Source organism: Pelodiscus sinensis, chromosome 6, assembly GCF_049634645.1.
Source record: "Pelodiscus sinensis isolate JC-2024 chromosome 6, ASM4963464v1, whole genome shotgun sequence".
Classification (NCBI taxonomy): Eukaryota; Metazoa; Chordata; order Testudines; family Trionychidae; genus Pelodiscus; species Pelodiscus sinensis.
Genome location: NC_134716.1, coordinates 81,731,568 through 81,745,572, shown reverse-complemented (window position 1 = coordinate 81,745,572; position 14,005 = coordinate 81,731,568). Strand labels below are relative to the sequence as shown.

Sequence of the window (14,005 nt, the reverse complement as noted above, 5' to 3'; positions counted from 1 at the left end):
TGCTGCTAATTGCCACGCTTGTGGTGGCCCATGCCTAACTACAGCAATCATCAGGAAGACTGACACTCAGGACTTACATTTTCCTTCTTCCTAGGCTGATCTAGAAACTGCTTGTATTTTTTCACAAAACAAAGGCTGGGAGATTAGGAGAAAAAGAGGATGGTTTCTTCTCTGCCGTTGTATGAATTGAAGAGAACGCTACAGCAATTTAGAGGAAGTGGATTAAACAGAATGACAGAATTATAGAAATGAAGAGATGGAAGGAATTTCATGAAGTCATCAAGATCAGTCCTCTATAAAAGGGGCAGGACCAAGTAAACCTGGACCATCCTTGACAGGTATTAGTGCAAACTGTCCTTAAAATTCTCCAAAGACAGTATTTGCTTGGAAGCCTAGTTAATCTTTGGAACACCCTTATAGTTAGAAAGTTTCTCCTAAAATCTAACCTAAATCTCCCTTGCTTCAAATAAAGTCCATTATTTTGGTCCCATGTTCAGTGACATGGAGAACAAATTATCCCAATCCTCTTTTTTACAGCATTTAACAAATTTGAAGTCTTATTAGGTTCCCTCCTCAGTCTTCTTTTCTCATGACTAAACATGATCTGGGTTTTTTAACCTTTCCTCGTTCAGTCATACTGTAAAACTTGCCCAGAGCAGCAAGTTTCCTACACAAAGTGGGTGGAGCACTCGTGTATTTTGTTGTTCATGCAGTTTCCTTCAGGAGCTCTGCTGACACAGAACCCCTGAACTTGTTCTTCCATGGGTTTTGCCACCACCTGCTAGTCATCTAAATTTGCTGAAAAGCCTTCAGCATAAAATCCAGAAAACTATTTGAGGGTGAAAGAATAATCTTGACTTGATCCAATAAGACACAATCTCAAAGGTCATCAATTGGTTCAGTTCAATAAGAACATCTCACCCTTTTACACATGAAGTACAATTACCAATACATCAGCTGTGGGCCTCTGCATAGAATAATTTACAGGCCCAAAATAGTTAGTGAACCTATCTGAAATCAGGGCTTCGCCTCAGCTTGCAAAGAACTCACTGTCTTACCCACAATCTTTTTCATAGAGTTTATTGTCCATATATAAACAAATAAAAGTTCTTCACTCAGCTCACCCTCTATAGCTCCGGCTCTCACTGCCTCCCATCACAGGGAACTCTAGCAATACTACTCCTGCTTCCTAGCTTTCTCAGCCAGTTTGATACACCCTCACTGCCTCCCCCAGAACTCTCACTGACCCTTTTATAGCCCCAGATGCAGCCCTGCCCCCCTTAACTTGCCTAACTGGGAGCACCTGTTCTGGCACAAAGGCACAGGACCCATTTAATTTACAAGAACAAGCCATGCTGTGACAAAATCATATCCTTAGGAGGGAATAAAAAGTTGTATATTACAGACAAAAGAAATAGAGTAAAGCATCTTATGTCAGAGCAGTGCTGTTGTACAAATTAAAACAAAAGTCTGAAAAGATTGCCAGAATTGTGTAGTTACATGTCCAATATGTAATATAAGCCACAACAGACCTTGTGTGCATACATAGAGATTTTAAGCAGTTGTGCTATGAACAGCTGCCTTTATTTGTATTGTTCAGTGTGGCTATGTCTACACTGCAGAGCTATTTCGGGATACTGCTATTCCGTGTCTTTAAAACAGCCCATTATTTCTAAATAGATTTTTAAAATAACTGGCACAGTACTCCACAAGGATTAAAGGACATTTCACAATCGCAAATTGTGCAGCTTATTCTGTGGTAAGGACACAGTATAGACAAGCCCTGTATAAAGGACATTTATTTAACATTTGCAGGTTAATAAAAGTAAGTGCATGAAATCATAGATGGCAAATCAAAACGTAATGCAGTAAAATATAAAGAAACTTTTTTTTCCCTAAAATACTTCTAAACTACATAGCTTTTGTGCTCATTTTTACATTAATTCATCACTGGCAATGATATTCAAAAAAATCAATTTAACCCCTCACACTCTGCAAAATCCATAGGTCATAAGAAGAAAGCAAAAGAAAATAATTCACTGACTTAATAGGCTGACCTATTAAGTCAGTACTTACCAGTAATGAGGTTAGATTTTCTGATTTTATATCAATTGATATCAGACCTTCTTCTGTAGGTCTAGCTTCAGTCGTTTCCTCACTTGTGTTTTCTCTCTCTTCACAAATTTCTCTCTTTTGTGTTGCTCTCACTAGGTTTGGCTTTGGTCTCCGTAGATGGCCCCTTGCGAACTGTGCAGGTTTTATAGCACTTGATTTACTTTCTTCTCCAGAACTAAACCTAGGAAAATATGATTGTACATATTAGCAGCCAGAGACCATTAAAAGAGCTTTTCCAAATCTACCGTATTGACCTAATTGTATGTCACATCTACTCCATGTGAATCAGGAGGGAAAAAGTCCACCCCAATGAAAGTTCACCCTACACAGTATTTTAAGAAGTCCGTTCAGAGGAAAAAGAAGGTATAAGAAGGGAAATTGCCTTCATATCATTGTGGACATTTCAGTTTGCTTTGTAGCTGTGCTGGCTCTTTTGAGTATATGTAGAATATTTTGGGGAGTGATGCAAGAGAAGACAAGCCACTGTGGGCTCATGGTGCACAAAGCTAAATGGAGCACAAGTCACAATTATTTTTTTGTTTCTCTTGGGACAGAAGAAAGGTAGTCTTCTTGGATACCAGGGTATTGGAAACCAAAAGTTTGAATATTTTCCATAAACAGATTAGATGTTTCTGCAGTGGGGGAAAAAAGAAATAGTTTGAAGTCTGCTGAGAACATGGAGCTATGTGTTACTGACCTAAAGCAAAAAAAAAAAAAAAGTTCTCATCTTGGCATGATGTACTGTCTAATGACAAACAATTCTGGCCAATGGAATAATATTTTATTGCAAAACAAAACCAGGAAAACACTGCAGAAATTCAGAATGTAATCAAATCAGGTCTCTTAAGAAATCTGATTAACTGGATAAAATCAAGAGCTGACATTCATCCCTATCTCTGATTTTGTTGTCTTTACTATGGCCAAGAAGGGGTCCTTCAGTCTGGCTATATTAAGAATTATAAAGACTACAAATAGACTCTTCATACAGAAGGAATAAATTGAACTAATTAAGGAGGTTGGCAAAATTAAAACAGCAGCAATGGCAGCAGATATCAGGGTTTGCACATCAACTTCCCACAGGAGGAAAAAATAAAGTAAATCTGGATATATCATGAATGCAATTTGTTCATTTAATACATGAACAGTCCTTGATCAGAGGTGAGCACAAATGGCTGGCAGGCAGTCTCAACTTTTAAAGGTCTAAGCCTAAATATCCATGCCTGGTTCCCACAGAGCAATTCTGCCTCAAAAAGTAAGTAAGTTAGTGATACTGAGGCAGAGAATAAATTCCTTTGCTGCTTGCCACAGCTTCCTCAAAGGGACATATACATGGGAAAAAAAGCAAACAAAACCAAAATAAAGCAATATTATCATGGCATTTACTTCCAAGATTAAAAATATGCTCCCACAACAAGAAAACAAACTTTAAGACTATGCAATGATGCCACCTAGTGACCTCTACCATAACCAAAATTATATATTACTGAGACAGCTTTATAATACATGCTATTTTTAAAAGCAAAGAATATGAAAGTGAATGAATTAGTACAGTAAGTGTTTTAAATACCATTCATTTATTAAATGCAAACATTACCTTTCAGAGTAATTCGGATGCCTGGTCTCAACAACTGTAGACATACAACTCTTTATTTGATCTTTCTGATTGTTACAGCTCAAATCTTTGGATTTCTCAGGGGAGCAAAGTTTTTCTGATTGAACACTTCTTTTTGGTGTGGTGACCCCACTGGAAACTGAACTATCTTTTTGTAGCAAATCCCCAAAGGATGTGAGTGCTTTTGCTTCAGCCTTTAATTGATTTTAGAACAGCACAAATATTAACATGATATTTTTCAAGAACAAAAAAGCATTCTAACACTGTTAAATTAATCTGAATCAGAATGTTTTTCTAATGGCTTTAAGTATCTTATGCTAACTAGTCACTGCAGCTATTCCTTCAATAAAAACAAAGTAATGTCAAGGAAGATAAAAAAAATTCAGAACTCTCCTTTATGATCAGTTATTACAGGTCTCTGATTTTTTTAAAGGCAAAAACAAATAGTCTAAAACAAATAGCATTGAGTTCACAAAAATATCTGACAATTCAAAACGGCTTCAGTTTTATAGATAAAGAAACAGGATAAATCTTACCCATTTCCATAAACATCTATGCATTTGTACTGTGTCCCTGGGGGGGACATATTACATTTTAAGCATCACATACATGTAAGGATGCAAAAATGATTTGGTCCTGGTATGTAGGTTTATTAGCCTACTTAAGAACTTTCTTTATAAAAGCTACAAATACAAAGATATGCATCAAACAACGAACAAGACAAACAAAAAGATATCAATAAAATTCTCACATTTGGAGAGAGAGGTATATCAGAATCTCTATGTGGCAAAGAACTCTTCTCTGTGTTGCCTGTCTCTCTCTCAACTGGAGTAAGTTTTTCTGCTACTGGGTTATCTTTCTTGCCATATGCCCTTCCCAGGTTTGGTCTAGCTCTCTGGAACCGGCTCCTCACTAGCTGTGCTGGTTTGATAACACATGTCTTAGCTTCTTGGGAACTGGATTTTTCAGCACCGATTCTTTAAAAAACAGAAAATGTCACACAGCCACAGTTAATGAAACATGTTACAGCACATGTTAGTGCACTCTTAACAATGGGGAGGGATAGCTTGGGGGGTGAGCATTGGCCTGCTAAACCGAGGATTGTGAATTCAATCCTTGAGGGGGCCATTTAGGGATCTGGGGCAAATCTGTCAGGGATGGTGCTTGGTCCTGCCATGAGGGCAGGTGACTGAACTCGATGACCTCTCAAGGTCCCTTCCAGTTCTATGAGATAATATAATATGGAAATATACCTAACTCATCCTTAAAAATTAATACATACAAAAAGGGTTACAATTTTCTCATGCTGTACCTTTTGGTACAGGAAAACGTGTTCTTAGTATTTATAGTTCCTAGTTTTCAGCATTTAAGGAGTAATGCTGAACAAGTAACACATAGACAAAGCCCTGTGTCAAGATTTTTCTTACTATTATTTTTCTGCCACGTGTTATATACATCACTGCTAGCTTTATTCATACAATTAGGAAACAGCACAAGGCAGAAAGCAGCAGTGTGAAGGGGCTCAACAAATTCTGGCTTTCTAGATCCCTTATTTCCAGAATTTTAATATTTAAATCCTGACAAAACCTGTGACACAGCACTTCTGAGTATCTCATTTATATGCAAACCCTTTTTTGATTCTAAGGGTTATGGGTAGGAAGGCATTGTAACTTGACATTGAAGCGTAGCGTTAACAATACTTCATGTTAATTCATAATGCCCCTTCAATGGAAAAGGTTGCAATACTGCCAATAAAAATTCAATTAGCACCACAACTAAGCACTCCAAAATTTTGTTAGTCCAGCCCTTTTGCTTGTAATTTGGCAGGATCTAAGAATCCCTAACACCTCATATTAATTGGCACCATATTACTTCATTTTTAACATACAGGTGCATCAACAATAAGGGAAAGTGAGCTATACTGATTTCAGAGGTACTCAGATTAGGTTTTCAATTTAAAATTTATTTTAAAAAATCCTAGAAAAGGTAAAAATGGAATACAAATTAAGGGAAAGAGAAAGATTTTTGGAAGATGGTGGGTCTCTGGAATTCCACCATCACTACTTTTTCTCCCTTTCCTTCAATTCTTCCTCAAAATCAAGATGCATGTGTCAAGACAACAATTTCCTCTTGCCTGTAGGTGCTGGAAAAATGTGACTTTCTCTGGAATTCCCAAAAGGAACAGCAACATGCACTGATTCCTGGTTCTAAGATTAGAATGTGCTGGCCCCGTGAATGAGGCAGAGGCTAAGAAGTTGTTTTAAACAACTAGTGTTGGCAATGTTAAAGTTTGTAGAATTTCTTAGATTTTGAAAAAAATTATTTTTGAAGGTACTGTTTTTCTGTAAGAGGCATAAAATTCTTAGAGATCTAACTATTTTAGTTATTTATGTCATTAGGAATTTAAGATTTTCTACTGCTAGCAACACTAATACCAGAAGGGAAACCTGTAACCAAATACATACTTAGCACTCGCATTTATCTAGACTGGTAACATAAGAACAAATTTGATCAAAGGAAACAAATAAAGATGTTGCCATTAACAATACTGAAATCTTAACTGAAAAAAATGCAGGTATTAATTAGACATTTATATATGCATCTGGAAAAAAATATCCCTAGGAAGACAAAATTTGGAACGAAAAGAACTTTAAACTTAAACATATTCAAAGACAGCCGTACAGAGAAACAATATCAAACACCTGGGCACAGCTGAAGAAAGCCACAGAGTGAAAATGTTAGCAGCTAGCACTGAAATAAAGATACAGAGATGGAAAACAAGGGGAAGAAAGGTACTGTTACATGCACAAGTATCACATTTATATAGTAAGTACATGTTTGCATGAAAAGTTTTCCAACTTGTTTCCTAAAACTCAGCTTACCTGCTTTGTTCAACTGACACATTTTGGTAAATATTGGGCACTGAAGATTCTACATCTGGTATCTGTTTCTCACAACCCAACAACTTGTCTCCGGAAGCTTCTGAGAATACAGCTTCATTTTCAACCTTTAACTGAAAATATAACTACCATCAATGGTGGTCATTGTACTGCTATCAAGTATTAAAATACCCCATGTTTTAAAATAGGATTGCATTTTATTAAAAAAATATCACAGAAATTAAGGCTCTCTGTAAATATAAAAATGAAAACTATTAGAACACAATTCCATTAATGGGCAGGCAGAAAAATAACAATCACAGGAAAAATTTTGAAATCAGAATGCCCATAGATAGACATCAACACACATTTAGGCTCCTTCAGGGAATTGGGAGCTTAACTATAGACACCCATGGGTGAAAGTTTTGGCCATATTTTTTGCACTTAGTGCCATTCAGAGGATTTCATTGCAAGTTACAAAACATAAGGATTAGTAAACAAAAGGCAGCTAGATGTACTCTACTTTACAGATGTTTAAATGAAGGTAGTAAGGTGCTAAGTGACTTGTCTAAAGTCACCCACACTACTGGCAAAGTTGGCATGCCTAGCCTCACTTCTATGCAAGTAATGTTGTACCACAAAGAGCTTTAAAAATGGAATGTAGCTTTGTACATAAGAACTGATAAGTTTTCTGTTGCTCCTTCCTTGCCTCTGTGACCCCCTCACTTAGTTTCCCCAACATGGACTTCTTTTAATCAGGATGGATGATGCAAACCCCTTATTTTTAAGTATCTGTTATGAGCTCAACCAGGAGTTGCTTGATTATGCATAATTTTCCCTTCTATTGCAATTCAACCAAAACCATAGTCTTCATTTTTCACAATAAGACTTGTATTTACTCAGCATAGATTTTAAAGACTTCATTATTGTAATGTCTGCAATAGCTCCACATGGTAAGGTTTTACCATATTATACTCTCTAAGAGTCAATATGTTTGCTAAACTTCTTTGAGAAGTTATAAAACTTCAAGACATTTTCTTTCATATTTATTTCTACAACTCACTCCAGTGGTGGGGATGCCAGCAGATTCAGCTTTTTGCAGAACTGAGCAATCAACGTCAGTCTTTTTTTCAGTTTCATCCTCTTTTGTTGGCTGTGTTTCCTTCCTTCCAATGGCCCTTCCTATATTTGGCTTGGGCCTCTGGAATCGGCTCCTCACTAGTTGGGATGGCTGAAGAGAGGTTGGTTTACTTTCTCCTTGAGAAATGTGTTTGCTAGGGAGCCTGAAAAAAGGCAACATGGCATCTGAAATCTTCTGTAATGCAGAGACGTAAAAATACTAATATCCTTAGACCAGTTACACTTATGTAAATAAGTCTTTGTTCTGTTTTTCCCCAATACAGCTGTTAACTTTTACACAAATGCCATAGCTGATGGTAATTTGAACAAAAAAACTGCAATTTTTCCTCACCTCTATAGACATTTTGTAGAAGAGCATTAGAGAGGCCTCATTACCTCACCGCATCCATTACAGAAGTAAGTTAACTGAGGCACTATTATGTTTGCAGTAATTTCCAAGAGGTGTCCCAGATATAAAAGCAAATTAGTGAGTTTGTAGTTGAAATAGAGTAGAATCTCAGAGTACACCTCAGGAACGGAGGGAATTTGTAAGTCTGAAATGTTCCTAACTCTGAACAAAACATTACAAATGGTCTTTCAAAAGTTTTCAACTGAACATTAAATTAATGCAGCTTTGAAATTTTACTATGCAGAATAAAAATGCTGCTTTTAACCAATTTAAAATTAAACAAGCAAAGAAACTATTTTCTTACTTTGCCAAAGTTTTTTCTTTTTAAAAAATTCCCCTTTATTTTTAGTAGTTTACATTTAAACACAGTACGGTACAGTATTTTCTTTTTTTTGTCTGCTGCATGATCATATATTTCCAGATCCAAATGAAGTATGTGGTTGACAGGTAAGTTCATAACTCTGATCTAGTTTTTATGAAAATTGAGGCAAGTCTTTCCACTGAAAATATCACATTTACCACCCTGAAGTTATTATATGCTCAATTTAAATTTAGGGTGACATAATTCAATTAGTAGACAGATCTGCATTTACTACGTTTAAAAAAATAAAGCAGATGCAAAGAGGTACTTCTAGCTACTTTTCTTGGCCAGTTGAAAACCTAGAGAGTGATTTCATTTTCTAACTCCCTCATAATTTTCAGGAAATAAAACAAGGAACAGAGCCTTTACCTAGCAGCAACAGCTGAAGTCTTTTCCTGGTTATCTGAAGGTAAGAGACACTCATTCTGTTCACCACTCTCAGATTCTGAAAACTTCTTAGGGGACTGAAGGCTTGTTGGTGTTGCAAGTATTTCCTGAGAGCCTGCAGGGTCTTCATTTTCTAGTGGCTGCAAGGATGGCAGGACTTCACATTTTGCTGGTTTCTAGAAGACGTGTTAAGAGAATAAACACCTGAACTAATGTATCAAATGTATTATGCAGCACAAATGAAAAATATAATTTAAGAAAGGATGTAGTTTTTTTGATTACTATTAAACATTCTCTAAATTTTTCCATGGCTGTCGAGTATTTTCAAATGAAAAGCCCCAATTTTTGCCCAGTGTTGAGACATACAAAAATGTAAATGTCCGTCAGCAAGAAATGGCCTGGGCCCAACTCAACAGTTTATTATTAGTGTCCTGCATTTCAGGGGAAAAACAATGTCTCTTTTAAAACCAAACTGGAGATTACTGTGGATTATATTTTTGGTATTTTATGACATCACTTTTGTTTCTGAGCTGAGTGGACAATCTGAGCAGGCTGAGAATGAAGACAGACACCTGGACTAGTAATGACGGGAAATAAGAGACTATGAGAATTATTCTATCAGTGTAGGCTTGTACTTTACAGTACATTTTTATACAACATTAAATTGGATTTTTAAGCTTTTACAGATTTCCTGGTTCAACAAGGATAAAGTCATAAGTAAAATTTCTGCCAATATTTTTCCTCAGTTGCATCTATAATAATGTATATAACTGTAGCTTTTCAAAAACAGCCCCAAAAGCTCAGCTCTAATTAAACAAAACAAAACAAAAAACACAAAAAAAAAACCCTTACATCTAGGTCAGCAAGCATGCTGCATTTATTGTCACACAGTATCAAGCTATTATCTTTTTCAGTGTTGTACTTGGATACATCTTTATCCACTTCAGGCACTTCCCTTCCTCCAAGTTCCTTTCCTAAATTTGTCTTTGGCCTCTGGAACTGATTCCTCAATCGAGGTGCTGTCTGAATAACAACATTTTCATCTTGTTGAGAGCTGGAGTCTCTGTTAAAACAAAGACCATATGTAAAGCAGCAATACAGCTGACCACCATGCAAGCTAGCCCCTACACATGGTACAGCACTCAACAGTGCAACTGAAACTAACACATGACCCTCTATAAAACAGCTATTCTTCAATATGGTAGCCAAGCATGAAATCCATAGCTTCCAGTTACTTAGGCTGTTGAAAAAAGATTAATAGGAATATAAGAAAGCAAGATGCCACAAATCTATAAAATAATGGGTAGACAAGCAAAGAGATGTCTTCGTAAAAGCAGCAGCTTCTGGATAACTACAGCCCAGAGTCGTATTTCATGAGGAATGTGTCATTCACTAACATTTTTAACACATGGCACTTTCTTTTTTCAATAAGTCAAAATTCCATATTTATAAATTCAAGTGAGTACAGGCAGTCCCCAGGTTACATGGATCCAACTTACATCGGATCCCTACTTACAAACGGGGTGAGGCAACAGACCAGGGAGACGCAAAGCTAGTGCCCCCCCCCCCCCCCCCTCCAGCAGACCAGGGAGACGCGGAGTGGCTTTTCTCAGCAGACACCTCAGCTTGAGAATAAAGGACTGAGGGAAGTGAGGTGTGGGAGAATAAAACTGAGCTCTGGAGAAATGTTTGGCTAGAGTTTCCCCTACAATATGTACCAGTTCCGACTTACATACAAATTCAACTTAAGAACAAACCTACAGTCCCTATCTTGTACGTAACCCGGGGACTGCCTGTACTTAAATATCATATGTAAGAACTATTGTGAAGTGCACAACTGCAAATATTCTATAAAAATATTTTCAGTTTGAAAATTGGACTCAATTAAAAAGATCATTTGATAGCATTTACACTTTAAATAGACCTATTCAATGAATTATTTGGGGCTTTAAAAAGAAACAACATAAAAAAGGAGACCTAATTATTACCATCTTGTCTGAAAATCTTACTGCTAAAGGTTTACTTTAAAAAAAAACAAACCTAACATTAGGTTAGATGTGCTCAGTTACAAGTCAGTTTAATTTTTAGTTTGATAAGAACATAACAGCCATACTGGGTCAGACCAAAGGTCCATCTAGCTCAGTATCCTGTCTGCGACAATGGTCATTACCAGATGCCCCAGAGGGAGGGATCACAACAGGTAATCCTCATGTGATCCCTCCCTTGTCTCCCACTTCCAGAGAAACAGAGGCTAGAGACACCATTCCTACCCATCCTGGCTAATAGCCACTGATGGAACTAACCTCCATGAATCTATCTAGCTCTTTTTTGAACATTGTTAAAGTTCTAGCCTTCACCGCATCTTCTGGCAAGGAGTTCCACAGGTTGACTGTGCGCTGAGTGAAGAAAAACTTACTTTTGTTTGTTTTAAACCTGGTGCCTATTGATTTCATTTGGTGATGCCCTAGTTCTTAAATTGTGGGAATAAGTAACTTTTCCTTATTCACTATTTCCATACCAGGCATGGTTTTATAGCCCTCTATCATATCCCCTATTAGTCTCCTCTCTTCTAAGCTGAAAAGTCCAAGTCTTTTTACTCTCTCTTTATATGGAACTCGTTCCAAACCCTTAATCATTTTTTATTATGCTAAATGTAAGTGTTGAATTTGAAAATTAATGTGTTAACTATGTAGAGACATTCAATGCTTTTGCATTTTCCCTTTCCTCCCTTTCCTCCATTTATACTTACCCTGTATCAAAATTTGAAACATCTTCCAAATCATCCACGGAGGACAATTCCTTTTCTTGTTCACATCTCTCAGATCCCAAGGGTTTATTTTGGGAACACTGATTTACATACATTGAGACCACCTGCTCAGGCCCTGTAGTAGCTTCTTTTTCTGATATCTCAGAATGCAGCAGGATGTCTTCATTGCCTGTTGCATCCTAAAAGAAATTTTTATTTGATAAAAAGATTTGAAAAAGCTCTTCTTTGTATTTGGAAAATGCACCCATTTAAGATCCCAACTGTTTAATATTTACTTAGATTTAAACTTACAGTCTCATGTCTCTGAAAGACAGGTGTTTGGATTCTATATTTCCCATTTTATAGCTGTTATTACAGAAAATGTAAGGAATGCAACTTGCAGCATTTTAGATTCTTGGGATGTAACTTACTGCTCCAATAGGAATACAGAACCTCCAAGAGCTTGAATTCAGATCCTAACAAGTTTCAGGTCACCTTTAAAATGCAAGATGGCTACAAGCTACAGAGGAATTCTATGGCTTGCACTTTGACCATCGCTACAATAAGACAGCTACCTGGGCCCACGATAATAATATAATGTACCCATAAAACTAACATCTGTAGTTAGGAGTGCACCACTTACACTTTCACAACATGTCAAACTCTTCACTGTTTCTCCAACTTCAGTTTTTTCATTTTCCACATCTTTTTTTGTTGGTGGTACTTCTTGCCTTTCAGCTGCTCTTTCTACATTTGGTTTTGGCCTCTGCATTCGACTCTTCGTAAGTGGGGCTGGTTTGAGAACACTCTGTTTGCTACCTTCTTGTGAACAAGATGTTTCCTTAGACCTGGAAAGGCACAAATTCAGAATAACAGTGTCCCAAATTTCTGAAAGCTAAAGTAGTCTTCAAATTTAATAGCAAATTGCTCTTCAACTTCTTAATTATGGGCACAAAACCATATTATTTAGTGCTAATTTTAAGAACTATATAGTCTAAAACAACACTTGAACCTACTAAAATTTAAGTTTGAAATGTACAGTTGCAAACATTTGTCTAGAATGCATTGGTAAAAATCCATCCTCTGCCTGGACATTTTGAGACCGTTACATATTTTTGCCACCAAGAAGCCTTCTTAGATCCTTACTCCAAAACACAGAATTACATTAGTGTAACAAGGTTGATGCATAATTTTATAGAAAGCATCAAGTTTTAAAAAGCAACTGAAGTGTACAATTATAATCAATATATACTCTACACAGATATTTACTTCTCTAACCAAAAGTTTGAATATTTCTTGCTAGTAAAAGTTATTTATTCTCCTTCCCTCCTCTTCAAGTCTCCATATCCCTTATTGAGTCTTAAAGATTCCTCTCATTTTTCCCCACTGCTTTACACCTTTCCTACAACATATGCTACCACACAGGACACGTTATACCCATTATGATTCTGGCTGAGGAAGAAAAGTAAAAAAATTTCCCCACACTGGGAAATGTATTCCCAGCCTTAGACAGTTTGCAGTTACCTCATGTTTCAAGGCAGAGGCTATTATCTCAGATAATATGTTCCTTTAGTGTGAATTTTCTTACCCTATTAATATTAAATCTTGTTTTCTCTCATATAAAATAAGAAATCCGTGATGGTAGCTTGCTTAATACCTAGAAATTCAAATGGTTTTGTTTGAAAAGACTAGCTTTTCCTTTAACTGTTTGGCATATCTCACTTACACATTGTAAACAGTCCAAGATATTTTGTCTGAATATTACTGACACTATCTGCTCTACTTCTTAAAATGCAAGTTGGAAAAGATTGCCAAAATGTAACGTAAGAGCAAAAGCTTTTAAATTCACCATTCTATGCAACAGTATCAGAAAGGAGAAGGCAGGGAAAGAGCTGAAAACAGCAGGATACTTTTCCCTGCTCTGTATATACTCACTGAGATTCCGTTTCTGAGACTCTCCAATCTTTTTCTGTGTTTTCCCCACTGATAATATCAGGTGTGTTACTTTGGTCAGCACTCTGCTAAAGAGCAGAAAATTAAAAATGAAAAAAATTAACTTTTTCATAGCTATATAAAAGATATAATAAAAAGCCAACAGTCTTGTTAGAACCAATAGCTCACCATAAAAGATACCAGGTTTGTCAGTTAGGATGTGGATATGTCCTACAGAGCATAGAGATGTCTTCATATCAGTCACAGAAGACATCTTGAGGCCACTGCACTGTGAAATCCAACAGGAACTATGTCCAACAGGCCAACAGCATTTTACATGGTATGCTTTTTGCAGCAGAAACTGTCACTTACTGTAAGCTTGTATAATTCCTGGCACAATCAAGCTCCTAACTGGACTATGGCTTCTGGGTTCTACCATAATGTA

General features: G+C 36.7%; 1 protein-coding gene across 3 annotated transcripts in view; it reads right to left on the bottom strand.

Moving 5' to 3' along the window:
• BDP1 (BDP1 general transcription factor IIIB subunit) overlaps positions 1 to 14,005 on the bottom strand; it is a 91,519-nt gene that overhangs the window by 39,689 nt on the left and 37,825 nt on the right. Inside the window, exons 17-26 of one of the 3 annotated variants that reach the window (XM_075932237.1) lie at positions 13,564 to 13,649; positions 12,272 to 12,476; positions 11,632 to 11,828; positions 9,735 to 9,945; positions 8,865 to 9,058; positions 7,670 to 7,889; positions 6,610 to 6,740; positions 4,479 to 4,704; positions 3,710 to 3,921; positions 2,077 to 2,296 (exon numbers count right to left, since the gene is read on the bottom strand). In XM_075932237.1, the coding sequence (XP_075788352.1) occupies positions 2,077 to 2,296; positions 3,710 to 3,921; positions 4,479 to 4,704; positions 6,610 to 6,740; positions 7,670 to 7,889; positions 8,865 to 9,058; positions 9,735 to 9,945; positions 11,632 to 11,828; positions 12,272 to 12,476; positions 13,564 to 13,649 (1,902 nt within the window). The remainder of the gene's footprint in view (positions 1 to 2,076; positions 2,297 to 3,709; positions 3,922 to 4,478; positions 4,705 to 6,609; positions 6,741 to 7,669; positions 7,890 to 8,864; positions 9,059 to 9,734; positions 9,946 to 11,631; positions 11,829 to 12,271; positions 12,477 to 13,563; positions 13,650 to 14,005) is intronic. The other 2 variants (XM_075932239.1, XM_075932238.1) reach the window with 2 other exon arrangements.